Genomic DNA, 21,513 nt, shown 5'->3' on the forward strand with positions numbered 1-21,513 from the left:
GACGCTTCATCTCCCGGAGCTCCACAGAGAACCATGGAGCCCAACGGGATCTGCGCCGAGTCAGAGGTCGCATGGGTACAACACAGTCGAGTGCCCTGGTGGCAGCCGTTTCCCAGGCCTCCACCAGAGCATCGACTGGGCTGTGGGTAAGGGTGATAGGTATCGGCCCAAGCGCCCTCTGGAACCGGTCCGGGTCCATTAGGCGCCTGGGGCGGAACCACCTGGTCGGTTCCGCCGCCCAGCGGCGGGGGATGGCATGACGGAAAACCAGCCTCAGGAGGTAATGATCTGACCATGACAGAGGGGTGATGGACGGAGAACCCCCTCCCAGATCATCCAACCATTGTCCAGACAGGAACACCAGGTCGAGAGTATGATCCCCCTCGTGAGTAGGGCCCTCAATAACCTGGGTCAGGCCCATGGCTGTCATGGAAGCCATGAACTCCCGAGCTAACTCCGACGACCCCCCCAGTGATGGCAGGTTGAAGTCACCCAGGACTATAAGCCTGGGGAACTCCACCGCCAACCCTGAGAGGGTGTCGAGCAGCTCAGGCAGGGCTGTTGCCACACAGCTGGGCGCCAGGTATGTGAGCAACAAGCCCAGCTGAACCCGAGGACCACATCTCAAGAGGAGGGATTCACTCCCGGCCATCTGGACAATGGTGGCCTCCCGAGGACACAAAGTCTCCCGAATAACCACTGCCACCCCACCACCCCTGCCCTGAGCCCGTGGCTGGTGCAGCACCCGGAAACCTGGCGGGCATAACTCGGTGAGAGGCACCCCTCCCTCCGAACCCAACCAAGTTTCCGTGATGCACGCTAGATCCGCACATTCCTCCTCGATCAGGTCACGGATGAGGGGAGCTTTGTTAACTACGGATCTAGCGTTAAAATAGACCAACCTGAGCTCAGGGGCCTGATCACCCTCATCCCCGGGTAGGAGGGTGCTAACCGGAGGGTCGGAGCGCGCCACCGCTCGGAGATAGCGGGGGCGCGATCCCAGATGTTGATATGGCCCTCCGCGCAAACACCTGCTGCCATACCCTATCGCCGTGGGGATTCGATGCCCCACCCCCACATTCCCAGCGCCAGCAGCCACCTCCCCCGACCCCGTCCCGTCGGGACCTCTAACTTAAGATCTACATTTCAACATCAGAATTTAAGAACGCTTGTGCACAGGTAAGAAGATAAGGGAATATGCCTCATCCCCTTCCTTGCGCTCCCAGATAATTTCGCAGCCATCTTGACCCAGAATTTACCTGCTCCTCGTCTTCCATCCATATTTACTGAAATAGGTAGGAATTGGATGTTTAACGCCAAAAGAAGGAATTAGATGGCAGACTCTTTAGATTGCACTATGGGTGTCATCCCTAGGAATTCAGGAAAGGGGTATGTTATGTAAAAGCACTTTCTTTCTCTTTGCAAATAGAAAACTAAAGTTGGGAAAGAAGGCTGAAATCTAGCATGGATATGAACATTTATGTTTGTGTTTCAACTTACATGCAGGCTGAATTTTTTTTAAACTTGGGTAGATACAGTATTCAAAAATGTAATGTATCTGCCACCAATCCATTCTGGTATTTGATTCTATCTAACAGATTGTCATGGCCCAGTTTTACTAAGAAGCTGTCCAAATATTCTCAGAGGTCTCTAACCCAAGCTTCTGTGCTCATGACCCAAAGACATCAAAGCATTGAAGCACACTTCAGAGAGTTATGGCTCCTGCACACCTGGATGTCAAGTCAACCTATCATAGGATGAGGATACAGCCATGCAGGTAACTTCTCTTTTGAGGATGTTGTTTAGCACTTCGTTAGAGAGATTAGCAGGGCACCAGTCTAATTTGTTCACTCACATAGATGTGGTTCTGCTTGTAGCGCTGGTGCAAATTGAGCAATATGGCAGCCTCATGCAGGTCTCCCAGCATGGACATGTCCTCCACACCTTCTACACTTGACCGATGCATTGGCAGAATTTTTTCTTTGGGCAGAGAGGCCCATGGATAGCAGAACACCTAGTGGGAAAGGAAAGATTGCATTGAGAGATGCAAAATGACCATATGTTCTGGATCAGGGGTAGGCAACCTTGTCTCTTTTATGACTTGTGGAGTTGAAGTCCATGAGTCATAAAAGAGACAAGGTTGCCTGCCCCTGTCCTGGATGATTGCCATCTGCTGAATTAGATGTGATAGTAAAGGACCTGTGTTAAATTTGTACATCAAGAGCAGGGTAGGTCAATTAGTAATCACATGCATGCTTGCAAAGATTCAATTTCTTCTACTCCCACATCCTTTAAGCAAACCTTTCATATGGTACCCCTAAAAAGAACTTCCAAGCAATCAAAATTAAGAAAATCACTAGAGTAATATTAAAAAATAATCAAGTTCAAATTTAGAAGTCAGAGAGAATGAAGAATGCAGGCATCAGTACACTCAGGGCTTTTTTTCTCATAGAACACTCAGAACGGAGTTCGGGCACCTTTTTTGGATGGAACCTTGTAGGATAGGCAAGGCGGGTTGTATGACATGTGTGAGTTCCGGCACCTTTTTCTTTTACAAAAAAAGCACTGAGTACACTACCATTTAAAGACAAAAAACACCACAGTACCAACCACTTAAAACTATCAGGGATGGAGCAAGTACAATTTCTTTGGGGGGAAAACTCCATAAGCCAGACACTGCTGCAGTCAAAATCCTGTCTCATATTCCTATCAACTAAACTTTTTAAAGTAATGGAATAGGAAATGGAGCTTTTGATGCTGAACACCTCTGCAAAAGAATCCTGCTAGTCCATTTTGTGCTTGTTGCACAAGCACAAGGGTAGCCCTATACAGAACATTTTATAATAATCTATTCAGTAATGAGTAAGAATTAATTTTCTTGACCCACTGTGAATAAAGGCCACTGACAAATTCTTAAGGATAGCAACATATGGCATTTTCTGTCACCCACATCAAGCCCACTAGGAAAGGCAATCTATGTCCATTATTTTCTGCTATACAACAAAAGTATTTTTTTTTACTCCTGCTGATTCCAATCAGCAGTTCTTCTATTGTGCCCCAACTACACTGGAACTGGCTACTATATACGGTACTTGGCAGGATCACCCTCTCTGTTCCAGTCATTGGTTAACTGTCCTCTGGCCATTTTCAAAAAAATACTTTCTAGGCCTTAGGACAGGAAAATAGGCCTTAGCCCTTAGACTTATATACCACTTCACAGAGCTTGATAGGATTTCTCTCTTTTTTTATCAGTCCAGGAATGGTAAAAAAAAGGTGGGGGACTTCACCAATCATGGTTAATGTGATCCAGATAAAACACTAACCTGTCTGCGTGGTGGAAAAACAGAGGGAAGGGTTGAAATGTGGAAACATGTTTCTTAAACTGGCTTCCTTATCACTGGTTTACACACAGCTGAAGAGTCCAGTGTAGAAAAGTTTGGATCCCTACAGACTGTTCTGCTCTTGGTTCATGCTTCAAAAATGTAAATATTGTAATGGATTGTCAGTTGCCACAGGAACACTGTATCAAACTCCTGCATCTCCATCTTTGATTCTGTACTAGTAAATTGCTAACATAAAAAAATATACACTGAAAGCATATCCATCTTTCTACTGCTCTTTTAGCAAGCCTCGTTGAGATGCTGTAATGGCAATTAGGTCACATTAAAAAATAACTGATCTGCATTAGGTCATCTTATCTTATATACGCAGGAAAAATGCAGGCCTCCCTTCCCACTACATCAGAGAGATTCAGAAGAGCAAGCATTTGCCTAGAGAAAATGACCAATTCAAGGTATTAATGCAGAATTATCTCCAATTTCAAACCTGGCCAGCTGCAGAACTGCAGAACTATTGTGAATGGCTTGAACGCTTCAAGAGCCTGCCCCAGTTGGCTAAGGTGTGTTGCCGTCTTTACTGAGAACTTGTGTGCTTTGTTTCAGGGTCAAAGAGTTTAATAGCAATTCAGAAGAATCAATTTGCAAGTGAGAATGGGGAGCAAAGTCTTAAGAAAAATATGCCTGTTCAGGCAAGATGACATTACTCAACACTTGGCCATCCTAGGCGGTGCATGTTAGGAGGTATTTATTTATTTATTTACTTAATACTATTTCTATACCAGTATCAGTTGAGTCTCCCAATGTATTTTTTTTTAAATATTAGCTCAAATGGGCAAGGGAATTATCCAAGAGTACTTTCTTAGTGGTTCATTAAAGTCTTAAATTTCACTTACCTCACCATAGTCTGAAGCGAAGAGCATGGAGCCATTAGCACAGGATCCAAGAGTGCAGGGCCGCATATAATCCAGTTCCTGCAGCCACACACGTGTTCCCTGAAATCAATCACAAGAGACTTCAACCATATAGTCTTCATCTGTCTACATTTGTACATCCAAGGGAGATGGGTAGTTCAGAAATATGATATATATGTATGCGTGTGTATATACATATACATACATACACATGCACACACACATTTAATGATCACACTTGCTATTGTTTCCTTTCTTTGCCAATCAACTGCAAAAATATATCATATCCAGAAATACTTCAAGTGTGCATATGAATAAAACATGTAGATGGCCACCACAAAGGGGCAGTCTTCCCTTCATCTTGTAAATAAGGTAGTATATATGCCTATAAGAATTAAGATCAACAATTATAGATGACTGATCCTTTCACTTTTGTCTTTTTTACTTAAACTGCTTTCATAGGAAAGCTGGCTGGACTGGCACTCAGGATGGCAATCATTATAGTCCCTCTCAGAAGACTTTATGTTTAGCACTGTGACAGAAAATTCTATCCCATTCAAGTCCCCATCTGTCTACAAACAGACTGGTATGTGCATATTGTGTGTGTGTGTGTGCGCGTGCGTGCGTGTGCAAACTTTGTTATAGCGACTGCTGGAACTGGTAACACCTCACCATATATATGACAGCTGAACACTGTTGCCTACCAGGGTTAAAATATCTCAAATTTCTATAGTCTGCATGGATCCCCAACATTATCCTGCAATGATAAACTATTCAGTCTGCCTGATGCAGTTTAGACTGGTAGAAAAGAATCCACATTCTTCATTCTTAAATTTCTTTTCAAGCAGTTACATTGCAAACACTGTGGATGGCACAAAACTTCACTTTGCCTTTATTTCAATACAGTAGTTAACATTTTCCCATTCCTCTCAGGCACATATAAGACTTAGTCTCCCAGCCTTGCCCCACATTCAAAGACATTACTGAATTGTGCCAAAAGCTGTCACCAGACCATTAGAATAAACAAGCAAAAGCAGCCTTTGTGTAAGAATCACAGTATCTTGATACGTAGTATCAGTGGTGGGATTCAGCCAGTTTGCACCACTTCGGCAGAACAGGTAGCTAATTTTTTGTTGCCCAGGCCCAGAATGGACTTCCAGAAGCAGCCATCCACACAGAGAACCAGTTGTTCACGTATTTGAATCCCACCACTCTGTAGTATGGAACTGGATTTAGAAAATGGTTTCCACCCATTTTCAACACCCCAAGATTCTGCCTAGATTTTGCTCATTTGTGTTAGCCCTAAATGTGAGATTCCCAGGCTCAAGTTTCAATCAATTTTTAAACTGTAGTGTATACCATTTCCCTCTAACTCACTTCATCAAGTCTTATGAGACTAAAAATGCTATTTTATGTTTCCTAACATAAAGACAGCTGAAATTATCCTCTCATGTCCTTAGAGGAAAGCGTGATTCAAATGCAATTCATTTTTAACCATTTTACACACAATCCTGATTTTTCTTACATGGAGATTAAGTACCATCAAAAATTGGCAATGCTGTAGTAACTAGAAAAATGTTTTGTGATAATCTCGGAAGTTATTGCTGGACCCATCCTGAACCCTCAGCTCACAATAATTCCTCACACAAACAAAGGGTCCAACTTGGCTAGGATAAAAGTTCAAACTGATCAAATGGAGGAGGACAAAAGGACAGGACAGCCAATTTACATAACAGATACCAGAGAGTGGAGGTCTCTTGTCCTATGAGTAGGATGAAACTGAGAGGAACTCAAGTGCTTCTAAAAAGTGCCTGAAATAAACAGGGAGAGAAGGGGCTGCAAGACCTCTTTCCTATAAAAAGGGGCATGTATTGAAATCTGTTTTTTACTCCTGAGAAAAACAAATCTTTTTCAGTCAACCCAGCCGTGTGTGTGTGTGTGTGTGTGTGTGTGTGTGTGTACACATAAGTGTATTGCTATTCTTTTGGGGGAGGAGGCATAACTAAAGCCACAGTAGCAGTAAACGTTTGTTTTACCCAAGGGCTAAGCACAAACCACTTTTAAGAAAATGAATTGGGACAGTTGAATGCTTAGTAGTTTTAACAGTTTTGCAATAACAAGCCTGGAACGGAGAAGTGGCATTTGGGGAAAAAGCTTTAGCAGCCTCTCTGTGCCTCTATCTACTTCTTTGCTCACAATGACCCAACTTTTGTTATCAGAAAAGCCTGATCTATTTGAAGATTTTTGTGGAAATTTTTCAAATGGAGGCTCAAGGGAGGCCATTTTGTGCCCTCTGTGGTCCATATAAATGTTAAAATCATGGCTAGCTCTGTACCATTGCTACAAGAGATTTTCATAAGTTTTCCCCCCATTTGATAGGAAATCAATAGAGAAAGGATTGATAGGAAAAACTGCAGCAGGGGAGAAGAGGGACTGGTTGAGAACCAGGATACCACTAAGCAATCATTGCCATGACCCCTGCCTGCTTTATGCCTCTCCATAGTGATTGATACTTATCACCAAAGAGCTACTGACAAGATGCAACAAAGGCAATTCCTATGAAGTCATCTCATAGTCTTACAAAATGCTAAAAGATCACAGAACACTGACTCAGAGCTAAAATGTAATTTTTGTTTGTTATAGTTTATCCCTGACCTCTCTGAGTCCTTTGTGCACATGGCAAGCTAAAAAAAAATCCACTAGATAAATGAACGGGTGAATATTAGGTTTTTCCCCAGTGAATGATAAACTATAGGACTTTTTGAAGTATGTGGTCTTTGAGCTAATCTTTCTATGGTAAAAAAAAAATATTAGCCATATCAGCCATTATCAGGCATAGATTTTATCAAGAACAACTTGACTTCCTATTCTGATCAGTCTTAACTTTGCTGCTTTAGATACTCATTTTTATAAATACCTCCTGTATTTATAAAGTCCTCCTGTATCGGGTGCCCACAAATGATCAAGAATCAGGATTCTACCTTGGCTATATTACAAAACTTTTAGTAATTTAAGTAACTTACTTATTAGGTAGCTTACTACTACTACTACTACTACTACTACTATTGTAGTAGTAGTTACATTAAATAGCTACAATATGGTAGGGAGTGGGAGAAGCCATAACTTCCAGATAAGGGTTGAATCAAGTTTCATCAAATGCATATTTTGATTGATCCAGAGGGCCATAAATAAGTAATAGATACATATAAACAGAAATTAGCTAATGGAAGCAGATGTGAGATGCAGCAGGTGGAAGAACATCCACTCAAAGCACAAGAGGAAAGAGGTTATCTGATCTCAAGAAAGAGGCAGAATGGGTGGTGGGGGGTCAATAATGGTTTTCATGAAAGGGGAGATCAAATAGAACATGCGTGTGAACTTTCATTGATACTTCTTGAGCAATAATGTGCTTTTCTTCTGCTAGCGGCTAATCTTACATTATGAACTATTTGCTTTCGGATCTTCTGTGAGACAGCCAAAAGTGCTGTTCAAAATTTCAACTTGTACGCTCTGTCTTAGAATGAAAAGTTTTCTTGAAGCTGCAGAATACTCTTTATTGTTCTATCTTAGCAAAAGTACAGTAAGAATATCCTAAATTTAGAAAGGCACCACCTGCAAAAATAAGACTAGGTAAGGGAAAATATCACTACTGCATCCTCAGTAAATTTAAGGCAACCTTCCCACTTTGAAATCAAAATATTTTGGAGAAAAACTACCATTTTAGCTCTCAGATAAATGCAGTAGTAATATTCAGAAACATTCAAAGAAAAATAATTGGAAGGTAATTTTAGGAAGCCATGTGATGAATGGATCAGGTAGGTGAGTTTCAGAAGCTCAATTGAAAGTGGGAGAGAGAGAGAGAGAGAGAGAGAGAGAGAGAGAGAGAGAGAGAGACAGACCCAAATCTCTAAAAGTAAGGACTACAGACTTAATGTTATATGTAGATATGCAGTTCTTACTCATTTGCTATGCAAACAGACAGTTTTCTATGAATTACTGAGATACAAGTATCACAATACGTTTTATTAACACTCAAGTTACTTTTACACTTTAACACTCAAAGTTACTTTTTGAAAAATATGCTGGCATGGCTGTCTCAAGCGCTTTTCCTAATTCTAGAGCTATAAATGAGTGTCACAGATTAATGTATATTGCACACTGGATAGTGTTCACACAAAATACTGCAATAAGTTGCTGAGAATTCGGGCATGTGAGGAAGCAGCAAGTGTGCCAGGGCAGACTTCTCAATTGTTTCTACTTAGTTTTTCCCTGTATAAGAGTGGCAGGAATGTAGAAGTCACAGGATGCTTAATGTTAAGTTTAAATCTGGCTTCTGACTTAGTGCTTCTCTTAGAAGCCAGAATCCAAAAGTCAGCTACAAATGCTGGTTTCTAATACTGACATTAAAAGGAGAGGTGGGAGGTCATAGACTAGTCCAGGGGTAGGCAACCATGGCTCTTTTATGACTCATTGACTTCAACTCCCAGAATTCCTGAGCCAATTGGCTCAGGAATTCTGGGAGTTGAAGTCCACGAGTCATAAAAGAGCCAAGGTTGCCTACCCCTGGACTAGACATATAAGCCTTTTGGGATATGGATTGGGGTTGCTTCCATCTGCAGGGGGAACCAAGCAGATGCAGTTGGTCATTATGTACCAGAAAGATTTGAAATACTAACAAACCAGCATTTTAAATAAATCTGGCCCACCATCAAATAAGGACAGTGTCACTATCAGGGACTGCACTGTTTTGAGATGAAATGTATTTGTATTTAGAACACAGCACTACAAATAATGCTTATGGTAAAAAACTGGTACCAGATTGGTTTCTTGTTAAGGAAGCAGGAACAGGTAATTCTTAAGAGGTTCTAAATTCATGATTAAGGACAGAGCTTACTCATCACTCTGTTTGTGACTGTTATCACATTCACATTCCTGATTTTGTCAAAAAAAAGATATTAAAGAATTCAGTTTTCCCCACCCAAGTGCTCTTAAACATACCAATTAAGAGACGACTGGTGATGGATCTGATCAATCTGGTAATCAACAAGCTGGAGAAGGGGAATTGATCTGTACTTTTACAGAGTGCCTTCTAATGTTTGCATTCTTTTCTCTTGTTTTTCTTTTCTAAAATTCATATTTATTTTTAAAAATCATATAAAGACAAATCAGAAGAAAAGAAAATGTACACATACACAAAAAAGAGAGAAAACCAAAATCAATAAATATAAAAATGACTTCTGACCTCTTTTTTCAACAAATAATTATACTCTTTGTTGTCCCTCCACCACTCTCTTAAATACTTCTCAGATCTCCTCATCTCCTCCTTTAATTGATATCTTTCTTAATCTTCAAATTCATAAATCATTTCATTTTTTCTTCTTTCAGTAAGAAGTCCATTTAAGGTTTCCAATGTTTCAAAAAAAAACCAACAACCCAACAACATTTTGCTGTTTGGTCTGTTGATCAACCATGAATCTTTTCTAATTTGTGGTCCTCCCATTTTCCCCACTCTAGACAGTAAGCAGGCACTGGAGCATTCCGTGTGTGTGTGTTAGAAAGCAAAGCAAAGCAAAGCTGAAGATGTGAAACCGAGGCAATATTCTTGTCTCTTTCCAACTGGAATGCACAATCACAGCCAAATGATTTCCCACTTACTGGTGGCTTGTTTAACTGCACAGCTGCCAGTCCCAACTGGGGTCATTAAGTGAAGATTACCTGTACCTCTCTTTTGCACTTGACTGATGCCATATTAGAAACATAATGTGCTCATTCTTGAGCATAAGATCAGAGTAAATGTTACTGGTCGACAATTACCGTATGTTTATATGGCAATAGGATGTATCAACAAAATGATCTTCTCAGCTGGTGCCCAATCTGACCAGTTTTGCATAGCAGAGCAATCAGAAGGGCAACATTTTTAAGCACAAATTTCCCACTCTGTAACAAAAATAATGGGATGACTTCAAAATAAAAATAGGAATAAGATACCATGCCTGCAGTAAAGAGCTGATAATATGAAACAGAGGAGCTGCCCTGTCTGTAAGTAACAGAGAAATTACATGTAAATGAAAAGTCAGCTGTAATGAACGGCTGCATTTCAAAATGAACCAGCTGTCATGGCCCTTCCTATCTTGGAGGTCTTCTCTGCAGCACAGAGATGCATTCCTCCTAGTTGTGCTTATCTTGCAAATTCTGACAAGGTCATGGAGTAAGATTTGTCTAGAGACATGTTACCCTCAGGAACAGAAGTCAAGCAATGTCTTTAGTTGAATGTAATTTCTAGCGTCCTGCTTCACTAAGTTAGAAGGGCTTCAGCCACAGCAGCTGCATCTTTACCTCTCAAATAGAAAGACTGAGGTCACTTGCAAAAAACAGGTAGCACAGAGTTAAACTATATACTGCATGGTTACTCAAAGTTAGCAACGTTTAACAAGATCCCACTCAATCCATCAAGGCAATGAGATCAGATGGAGCAAAAAGATCTTAGGAGATCTCTTTTCATATGTGTTCATTTAATCTGCTTACACAAAGGATCTCTCCTGATCTGGTTTTCTATATAAACATAGCTTACTCAGTAGCTTAATAGAAGTTAAAGAACAAATGCTGCTTGCTGTTATGTGGAGCATTACTGTAATTACAGTATATTGCATTGGGTTAGTGCCCATAAAACTAAAATAAAACCGTTGTCCATAAACTTACACGCAAGTAGCACATGACAGGCTGAGCTCATGTTCTTGCCCCAGTTCCTTGCCACCTAGCAGTTTGAAAAGATGCAAATGCTAGTAGATAAATAGGTACTACTTCATGGGAATGTAACAGCATTTTCAGTGTATAGTCAGTCATGCTGACCACATGACCACGGAAAAGTCTTCGGACACTGGCTCCCTCGGCTAAGAAACGGAGATGAGCACCGCATCCTAGAATTGGACATGACCAGACAGGGGAAACCTTTACCTTTATCTAACTAATGGCCCATCTCACCCAATGATATCAAATTGACAGGCTTTCCAAGTTTTCAAGCAGGAGATTTTTCAGCCTAAGCTAAGAAATCCGAAAGATCCTGAGTCCTCTGATATTCAAAGCATGGTGGCTGTATCACTGAGCTACTGAGCCAAAATGAAGACAGCCAAATTTATTAGACAGAATGGTGAAAAGATACTGAATAATTGCATGGCAGATTGCAAGAGATGCTAAAACCCAACACCTAGAACTTCGTAGTATCAATGAACAATTAGGATACAAAAGTTGGAGAAACAGGGGAACCTCAAATTGCAGGAATATTTGAAGTGGGTCAACACAATAAAGCAGGAAACATTAACAGAGCTTTTGCTCATTGCTAGTGTCTCCTTCAAGCAACATAAACACAACTATACAACTACGGTAAATATTACTGAACGGCCAGTGTAAGAATCAAATTGACTATGTGGTATGAAATTGAAGAAATCAATCTAGTCGGAACAACTTCTGATGCAGAAAGTTAAATGAAGATGGAAAGGCTATGTGAGACTTATTACGAATGGGTTTATGGAATAATAGAAGCATTTGTAGGCAACATATAGTATTCAACAAAATAGATATACCAACTCTCAATGTAAAGGCACATTGTACATAAAATGTCTACAGAAATGTTTAAAGCAGCAAGATAAAGAACAGTAATGGCAACTTTATGCTAACAAATGTTTGAGTCAGTGTGATGTGATCATCAAGATGTTGGACTAGAACTACTTGTCTGACTTTGGACCAGTCACTCATTCTCACCCCAATGTACCTCACAGTTATTTCTGTAGGGGAAATGGGAGGAGTATTATATACACCATCTTCAACTGAAGGAAAAGTAGAATATGAATCTAAAAATAAATATGAAACAAAAATATGTGGATTAGGAAACAAAAAAGATTGGTGTACAGTAGTACCATGAAAGAAAAATGTGTACTAGAGAATGTGTAAGTATCAAACCATTCCATAATCTCCTCAAGCAAACAAAGTTTTATTTAGCATCTTACAAAGAACAGACACACTCGTGGAAATGAGAAAACAGATTTCAGAAAAGACAGAGACGGAAAGATGAGGTAGTTAATGTATGATGGATAATGAGCAGAGCAAGATAATTAAAGGAGGTGGTTTGCTTGTCTTTACAGCTAGACCCTTGATTGTAGAGACCATGGCAGAATGTGGAATATATCAAAGCTAATAGTGTGCCAAAAACATCTAATTACTCTTCTGAGGAGTCATTACAATGAGGAAGCAATTGTAAGAGCTGAATTTGGAGAAACAGTCATTCAGAATAGGAAATGGAATGAGACAAGTGAATCTCCATATCCATGTAAAGTGCACAGTGAATGGCAGGACCAGAAGAGTTGACAGCTGAAAGTTGAAACACTAACATATTCAGGTCATATTACTTTGTCATCTGAAAGTAAATATCAGTATTCTGGCACTCCTATAATCAACTTATATCCAAGTTAAAAATATTCACTGTCTTTAAAATACTGTAGTTTTGACATCATCCAAAATACATTTACACGGACTGTAATAAGAACAAATCCATCAGTCATGGATGATATGAAATCTGGATGATAAATAACTAGAAACTCATAGAATTTGGGCATGTTATACAATGGGGAATATTTTTAATGAGTCTGCAAAAGCAGAAGCAATAGAAAAAGGAAAAGAATGAATAAGGAATATTGACACAATCAAGGTACTCACAAGAAAGTCCTTGAAAGGATTACTGATTGTCATTGAGAACAACTCTTGTTGGTATATTTGTCAACACAATTATCAGGAGTCAGGCCTGACTTAATGGCAATTAACTCACTGATCTTAAATTAGATAACATAGCTTCCCCCTTAACCATAATCTGTTTTCAGTCAAAGAACCTAATACCAGAGCTGAGCTCTAGGAACAGACTGTACTAGAGATGGTTCAGAAATCCTTATCATTTAATTTACCTCAACTTACACTGTCCACATAACTAATCTAGATACAGTGAGCGTTGATGAGGTAAAGAAAGCAGGATAACAATGCAAGTTCTTCCACAAAAGAAAAGTTCAACTGTTTGCTTTTTTAAGGTTTTCTAACACATGTTAAGCCTGCTTGAGTACAATGTATATATACATATATGATCTATTAGTTACAGATAGTTTTTTTACTTACAACCATTCATTTAGTGATCATTTGAAGTTACAACAGCATTAAAAAAAGTGACATGACAATTTTTCACACTTACAATTTTGCACATCCCCAGGGTCATGTGATCAAAATTCAGACACTTGGCAACTGACTCATATTTATGGTGGTTGCAGTGTCCTGAGGTCATGTAATCACCTTTTGCAACCTTTTGACAAGCAAAGTCAATGGAGAAGCCAGATTCACTCAACAACCCTGTTACTACAGTAACTTAACAACTGCAGTGATTCACTTACCAACTGTGGCAAGAAAGGTCGTAAAATGGGGCAAAATTCACTTAACTGTCTCACATAGCAATGGAATTTTTGGGATCAATTGTGGTCGTAGGTCAAGGACTACCTGTAACACCTTTATTTGTAGAAAACATTAGTGAACTTCAGCTGTGTGCCATCATGTTAGTCACTGCAGTTTTCTCAAGATATGAAAAACATAGGCAATTGATATTTGAAGGAATATCACTTGCAAGGCTACCAAACAGTAAAAGGAATTTGCGAAATTGAAGATTGAACAGCAGGGATAGTGATTGAGAACCTATACAGATGTATATTTAATCTGTTTCTATTTTGATCAAAGGCTTCCTTTACCAAAATACTAGACTTCACATGGCCAGTTATTCACTCTAGGATTTTAAAACCATGCCTGGCAACAACTGTGAATACATTTTTTTGCCACTCCTTCATTCTTAACTAAGATATAAACGGCATTAATTAAGAATAAAATATAGCCACAATTGTATGTGAATGCCGATATGCAAAGACCTCGACTTTGTTCAAAGATTCAAAATGCTCTGTTTTGAGGTCAAAATGGGCTGCCTGTGTTTGAGCATGAAGCCCAATGCCTAAAACACTTCCCAAATATTTGGAACTGTCTGATTCACACCCCAAACATGTTTAAAACAGTTCATATTTAAAACATGTTGTTCTCCCCTAACTTCAATTTATATCAAACTCTCTCAGATTTCAGAGATCTGGGAAGAAAACTCTCCTAGATTTTTATTTTCCTGATCAGTTGAAGATCCAATAAGTGAATTCACCACCCCAATTTTACCTACCAAACTGTTAAGTTCTGTCTCCCTAAACTTTATTCAGGAGGGCCAATTATTTTATCACGAGTTATTCAAAAAGTTTTGCTATATACATTTGCTTCTGTATCAGAAAAGACATTCAATGGTTCTATTCCTTGTTTTTATCTAAAATAGTTAGTACTGAATACTTTTCTAAACATATGCTAATACAAGCCATCTTTTGTTTATAGAACAAGACTTGGCTAACCCTTTCCTACATTTCTTTAAAGTAAAGGTAAAGGTTCCCCCGCACATGCGTGCTAGTCGTTTCCAACTCTAGGGGCCTGTGCTCATCTCCGTTTCAAAGCTGAAGAGCCAGTGCTTGTCCGAGGACGTCTCCGTGGTCATGTGGCTGGCATGACTAGACGCCAAAGGTGCACAGAACGCTGTTACCTTCCCACCGTAGTGGTCCCTATTTTTCAACTTGCATTTTTACGTGCTTTCGAACTGCTAGGTTGGCAGAAGCTGGGACGAGTATTTACTGGTATGCTAATCTATCATAGAACAACCATCCACACCTGGAACATTTGCAAATTGTTGAATGCAAAAATATTGGGAGTTTCTAAATGGGAGAAAAACCAATTTTTGTAGCATTAAGAGTGGAGCTTGGGAAATGATGGACACAGAAGAAAAGTCCCCTAAGGAAGTCCATCTAGCAGGACCAAGAAGAAAGGTCTTCTCTGTAATGCATGTCTTCCCTCCCTATGGAACATCATCGCTGCAGAGATAAGATCGGCCTCCACTGTGACACTCCTTTGCAAGGCCTTGGTTTTGCCAATGAGCCTGGGGACTCCATAATGATATGGAGCCCATCTGATTGTTGTCACCAGAAGGTGGGGGATTATTGGTTTTTGTATTGTGGTTTTATCCTTATCAGCTGTCCAGAGTCACTGAAAGTGAGTCAGGCGACCATATAAATTTTCTAAATAAAAAAAGAAACTAGAGTGAAAGAATGACTGCAGGAAGAGACCATACAAGTTAAGGGGTGCAAAAATGATGAGAGGTTCTGAATGTGGGATAGACCACTTCTGGTAGTGGCTCCAACAAGGGAGGAGAGAGATGGATATGGAAGAAAAGGGAAAATTTAAAAAGTAGAGGGGCTACAGGAAGAGGCTGTACTAACACTGTAATAAAATGTATTGGAAGACAGAAAGACTACCAGAACAGAATATCCCAATTCCATACAAAAAAGTATGGGAAAACAGATTAATCTCTCAAGCAGTGGAGGGAAAGTAGACATAACAAGATGTGAAGGCTGCTTGGAAGAGAATAGAAAATAAGTAGTACCACAGAAGTGTGTGTCATTCTGGTAAAGATAATATGAAAAATTGATGTGAATGAATGTAAAAGGCTATGGGTAAGAAAAATGCACATAACAGAATGATTGGTACAAAAAAATGAAGATGAGGTATAATATATTTATATAGAGAAAAAGAGACTTCCAAATTATGCCATCAAAGAGAGTAAGGCATGTTTAATATTGCAAAAGGCGAAGTAAACCCAGAACAATGCTGACTGGAATAAAAATAATAATAATTAGAAATCGGTGCAGAACAAGCCTCCAGCAGAATAAATGGAATAAAAGGGTAAAAATGATTAAGTTATTTTGGATGAAACTGATAGGAAAGAATGCAAGAATGAGTTTTTCAGAGATTTGCAGGCAGAGGTTAGTGATATGTTGAACGATGGAATTCCTTATTCCTGGTAATGCATATGGTGCCCTCTCCTTTGTCATGGGAAGGTGACAAATGCTGAGCTTTTTTGTAAGGCTCTTAAGTCATATAAGGGACACGGTGGCTCAGTGGGTTAGGACGCTGAGCTTGTCGATAAGAAGGTTGGCAGTTTGATGGGTCGAATCCCGAGTGCCGCGTAACAGATTGAGCGCCTGTTACTCGTCCCAGCTTCTGCCAACCTAGCAGTTCGAAAGCATGTAAAAATGTAAGTAGAAAAACGGACCACTACGGTGGGAAGGTAACAGCGTTCCGTGCGCCTCTGGCGTCTAGTCATGCCGGCCACATGACCACGGAGACGTCCTCGGACAAGTGCTGGCTCTTCAGCTTTGAAAAGGAGATGAGCACCGGCCCCTAGAGTCGGAAACGACTAGCACGCATATGCGGGGGAACTTTAACCTTTACCTTTAACTCATATAAAGCTGCTATTAAAGGATAGTGGGAGTTGGGTTTCATTTACTGATGGTGATGTGCTGCTTTTATTGTTTTAATGGAAATGCTGTAAACCACAAGAGTCTTTTGCTTTACTCTAAGAACAGTGAAATAAATGGATGACTGACGTACATGTGAAGGCTATATCTGTGCCTGACAACTGGAAAATGTTATTGCTTTCCTTCACAAAGGGAAAGATAACAGTGATGAATACAACTAGTACACTGGGGTTAATTTGTCGAAATTACTTGGCAAAGGTATTGGCAGAGCATAAGAGATAATGAGTAAATTTGAAAAATGCAATGTGTCCTTTATGCTGGGGTGGGCATGCGCAAGACCAGATTTTCACTCATTGAAAAATGTATAAATGAAAGAATATTTGTGTCATGTTTACTGGTTTAGATAAAGTATATGTTAAAATGAATAGGCTTAATTATGGAATGTTTCACAAGCATCAATGAACTTTGGTGGTGCAGTGGTTAGAAGGCAGTATTGCAGGATAATTCTGCTCACTGCCAGGGATTCGATTCTCACCAGCCCAAGATTGACTCAGCTTACTATCCTTCCGAGGTCAGTAAAATGAGGACTCAGATTGTTGAGATCAATATATTGGCTCTGTAAACTGCTTAGAGAGGGCTGTAAAGCACTGTGAAGCAGTATATGTTTAAGTGCTATTGCTTGCTATAAGCATGAAGGTCCACTCCTGGCTGTGTTAAGCACAGAATATAATAGAATTAAAGTGCATGGAGAACAAATGGAATGTTTAGCAAATGGTTCAACGCTGAGGGTAAAACAAGGAACTCTCATGCTCCTCTTTTAGGTTTGATTTGAGGAATGGTAAAAGATCACACAATTCCTGTAACCGGGGCTTTTTACTGCAATCATTTCATCAGAATAAATACGTTAATACAACTGTGAGGTTCCAACCTCTTTTGTTTGGGTAAATATATTCAACCCATACCTGTGCCTAGAACACTAGACCTTCTCCTTATAATTCTCTTTCCTGTCCTAGAATGTATCTTAGTTTTGATCTTATACTATATTCTACCTTAGCTCAATCCTTTCTAATATTAGTCCATTTCATCCTGCCTTCAGAGTCTAGCCCAAGGGCACCTGTGTACACAGCTGGTATTCTATTGCAACCCTTTTAATTTCTTGGGCACTTGTTCTTGGGGTTGCTATGGGATGGAAATATTGGAGATTTCAGCAGCCCTCTTTTTTTCTGGATTGCTTCTTCAGATCTGGTGCTGCATCCTTTCCATCTCTTTCAGTTACAGTCAGAGCCATGAGCTTCAATGGGAAAATGACAGTCTTCTGGGTCTCCAAATATCTTGCCAATATGTTGCCCTCCGGGTGAGATTCAAGGTGCTGGTGATGACCTATAAAGCCCTAAATGGCTTGGGTCCGGGATATCTGAGGGAACACCTGCTGCCGGCATCAAGTTCCCTTCGTCCAGTGCGCTCCCACAGGGGGGGTCTTCTCAGGGTGCCACCGGTAAGAGATTGCCGGCGGACGACACCCAGGGATAGGGCCTTCTCAGTGGGGGCGCCTGCCCTTTGGAACCAGCTGCCAGTGGAGCTGAGGACTGCCTCCGACCTCCGTTCATTCCGCCGGGACCTGAAGACCTGGCTCTTCGAGCTCTCTGGCCCAGGCTGAGGATTAATCTTAATTTTAACTGGGGTTTTATTTATGCAGGGACAAATATAATTTTTTTTAAATTTGTTTTTAACTTTTGTATCTTGGTTTTTTAATCACCCTGTAAACCGCCCTGAGTCCTTCGGGAAAGGGCGGTATATAAATGTAATAAAATAAATATAAATAAATAAATAAATAAATAAATAAATAAATAAATAAATAAATAAATAAATAAATAGATGTTGTGCATTGGTGAAGCCTGGGCATCAGCACCAGAGGCCTCCTTCCATCAGACCATCTCTTCCCAAGGTCTCCTTAAATAACCGTGAGTCATGGTCTTTATTACATTTTTAGTAGTGTTTCCTTAATCTTGCTCCTGCTGGCTCCTCAGCTACACCAGTGCCTCTGCAACACACAGCCAGCTGCAGCACTCTGGTTTAGTCTTCAATGTCTGCCGATACTCCTATGTTGCCAGCTACGATGTCCTGGCCCAGCCTCCAATGTTCTCCACAGCAAATCCCTCCAACACCAACATTCCAGTTACACCACTGATTTCCTCTGCCCAGCTCTTATGCTTACCACCACCATGCTTGAGTGCTGAAGCCAGTGTCTGCCTCTTCTGCCAGTGCTACATTTGAGATGTTGCTACTGACACACAGTTTACAATACTGCCCACCAATGTGACCTTCTGCCAGGAATCCTGCCATTTATCCCCATTATCACTCAGCAACCAAGCTGCTTTTTAAACACCCAGGGCGTGGCAATTTCCAGGGAGGGCCTTACAAAAAGAGATTGGCACAGAAGAGATCAAAGTACAAATAGTCCTTGACTTACCACAGTTCATTTAGTGACCATTCAAAGGTGCAATGGCACTGAAAAAAGAGACTAATGAATGTTTTTCACACTTACAACCGTTGCAGCATCCCCACAGTCACATGATCAAAACTCCTACATCTGGCAACTGACTCAAATTTATGATGGTCGCAGTGTCCCGGGGTCGTGTGATCCCCTTTTGTGACCTTCTGACAAGCAAAGTCAATGGGGAAGCCAGATTCACTTAACAACCATATTACTAACTTAACAGCTGCAGGGATTCACTTAACAACTGTGGCAAGAAAGATCATATAATGGGGCAAAACTCACTTAACAACTGTCTTGCTTAGCAACAAAAATTTTGGGCTCTAGTATGGTTGTAAATCGAGGGCTACCTATATAAAAAAATACTTGTGGTGATTCTGGAGATATGCTGCTTGCATTTATGACTGGTTGCCAAGTGCCCCGTGATCATGTGATTGCCATTTACAATCGTCTCTGCAAGCTGTTACCTTATTTGGTGGGAAGCTAACAGTGTTCTGTGTTTTGCCACACACTCTGCGCTGTGGCATGGTGTTATGCTGGCCAGATGACCATGGAGATGTCTTCTAACAGCTCTGGCTCAACAGCCTAAAAAATAGAGATGAGCACACACACACACACACACACACCCAAGTCAGCTACAGCTAGTGGAATAAAATCCACAGGTACTCCTTTACCTTTGCTTTATTGCTAGCTGTAATGACTGTAACTGGGAGAGCTGAGATTTTGGTTGTTGAGCAAAGAGGTCATGTGGCACCTTTCTTAAGAATCAACATGCTAAACAACTGAGATTCCAGGCCTATTTGTGGTTGTAAGTGAAGGACTATCTGTAGCGTTACCCTTCCTGGAGAGTCAATTCCCTGGTCTGATCTACTTTACAGGGGCTGACAGTTATGGATATGAACATTTATGTACTTTTGCATGGAGACAATGTCATATTGTTGGCTGAGAGCCTAAATAATTTGCATTGACTATTGCAGAGATGATATAAGGTAATAAGTAATATGGATCTGAATATTATGTTAAATACCAATATCATTATGTTTGATAGGGAATATGAAGATAATTGCAAGTTGCACATAAATGATGAGAAACTAGATTAATTTGGGTATCTTGGTAGAATGTTTATGGATGATGGGAAAACAGATGGAGACATTTTAAGATATGCAAATGCTAATATCAAAGAGTGGTTAATATATACTCTAATGAAGAATCCTGTTGAAAAAAAACAAAAGTGGCTGTGTATAAAAGTGTGCTTCAATTATCTTTGTTATAAGGAAGTGAGAGATTGGTACATCAAGAGAAATATAAAAGTTAATTGAATGAAGTGGTAATACTAATTGTCCATTGTACAACAAGTAGGGCCAAGAATCAATGGGTGATGTAGTTTGAATTCGAAAGGTAGTGACTAATATGAAAGAAATACATTGTGTTGGTTTTGTCAGATAGAGCAGGGCTTTTCAACCTTTTTACCCATTGTACCACTTTTAGGATATGGCAACATCCGAGTACCACCAGTCGCCTAGCAAGGTGTCAAAAACTTGATGACCAAAAAAAAAAAAAGGAAAAAAGTGATGAAGTACAGGTAGTCATCGACTTACAACAGTTCGCTTAGTGACTGTTCGAAGTTATAATGGCACTGAAAAAAGTGCCCCCCAAGCCACAGCTGAGCAAGACACCTGCCTGCACACTGGCAGCGCTCTTCCTCCTGTCCGAAGTTTTCATTGTTGTGAGCATTTCTGTTAAGGATTGGCAGTGGGGGTGGGGTGGGAGGGTTGGTTTTTATTCCCTCCGTCTGCTAGGTGATTGCAGCAGGTTTTGGTCACTTCACATGACCCTGGGACACTGTGACCGTCATAAATATGAATCAGTTGCCAAGCATCTGAATGTAAATCACAAGACCCTGGAGATGCTGCAACATTCCAGCTGATCGGTGCTTCTTCTGGGCTCAGCAAAAGTGCCAGGATCAGTGCCGAGCTCCAGCTGGAGCCTGGCGCTGATCCTGGCACTTCCGCTGAGCCCTGACAGTCCCGAAGGAGCATTGATCCTGGCGCTTCTGCTGAGCCCTGCAGCTCCAGCCATCTCTTGATCAGGCTTGTGCGGTGCTACCACCGGTTCAGCTCATTCCCCTCCCCTGCTACCACTTTTCTAGGATGGTCACGTACCACCTGCTTGGTGCCAATATACCACAGGTGGTACCCGTACCACTGGTTGAAAAGTCCTGATATACAGAATATGAATGTGGACTGAATTATAAAACAAATAAACGAAGGATGAGTGACCGGTTCATGATTAAGGGAAAGGCAGAAAAACTTGTGGTTGGAGAAAGTTGATGCAATCCTCAAAGAGAGATGGAAAGT

At 40.6% G+C, this 21,513-nt stretch overlaps 1 protein-coding gene across 1 annotated transcript in view; it reads right to left on the reverse strand.

Annotated features, from left to right (window-relative positions):
- LOC310631852 (unconventional myosin-X-like) overlaps positions 1 to 21,513 on the reverse strand; it is a 116,236-nt gene that overhangs the window by 75,974 nt on the left and 18,749 nt on the right. Inside the window, exons 2-3 of the mRNA XM_083348599.1 lie at positions 4,232 to 4,330; positions 1,856 to 2,014 (exon numbers count right to left, since the gene is read on the reverse strand). Coding sequence (XP_083204725.1) covers positions 1,856 to 2,014; positions 4,232 to 4,330 — 258 coding nt within the window. The remainder of the gene's footprint in view (positions 1 to 1,855; positions 2,015 to 4,231; positions 4,331 to 21,513) is intronic.

This window comes from Vipera ursinii (genome assembly GCF_947247035.1).
Source record: "Vipera ursinii genome assembly, chromosome: 1".
Taxonomy (NCBI): Eukaryota; Metazoa; Chordata; class Lepidosauria; order Squamata; family Viperidae; genus Vipera; species Vipera ursinii.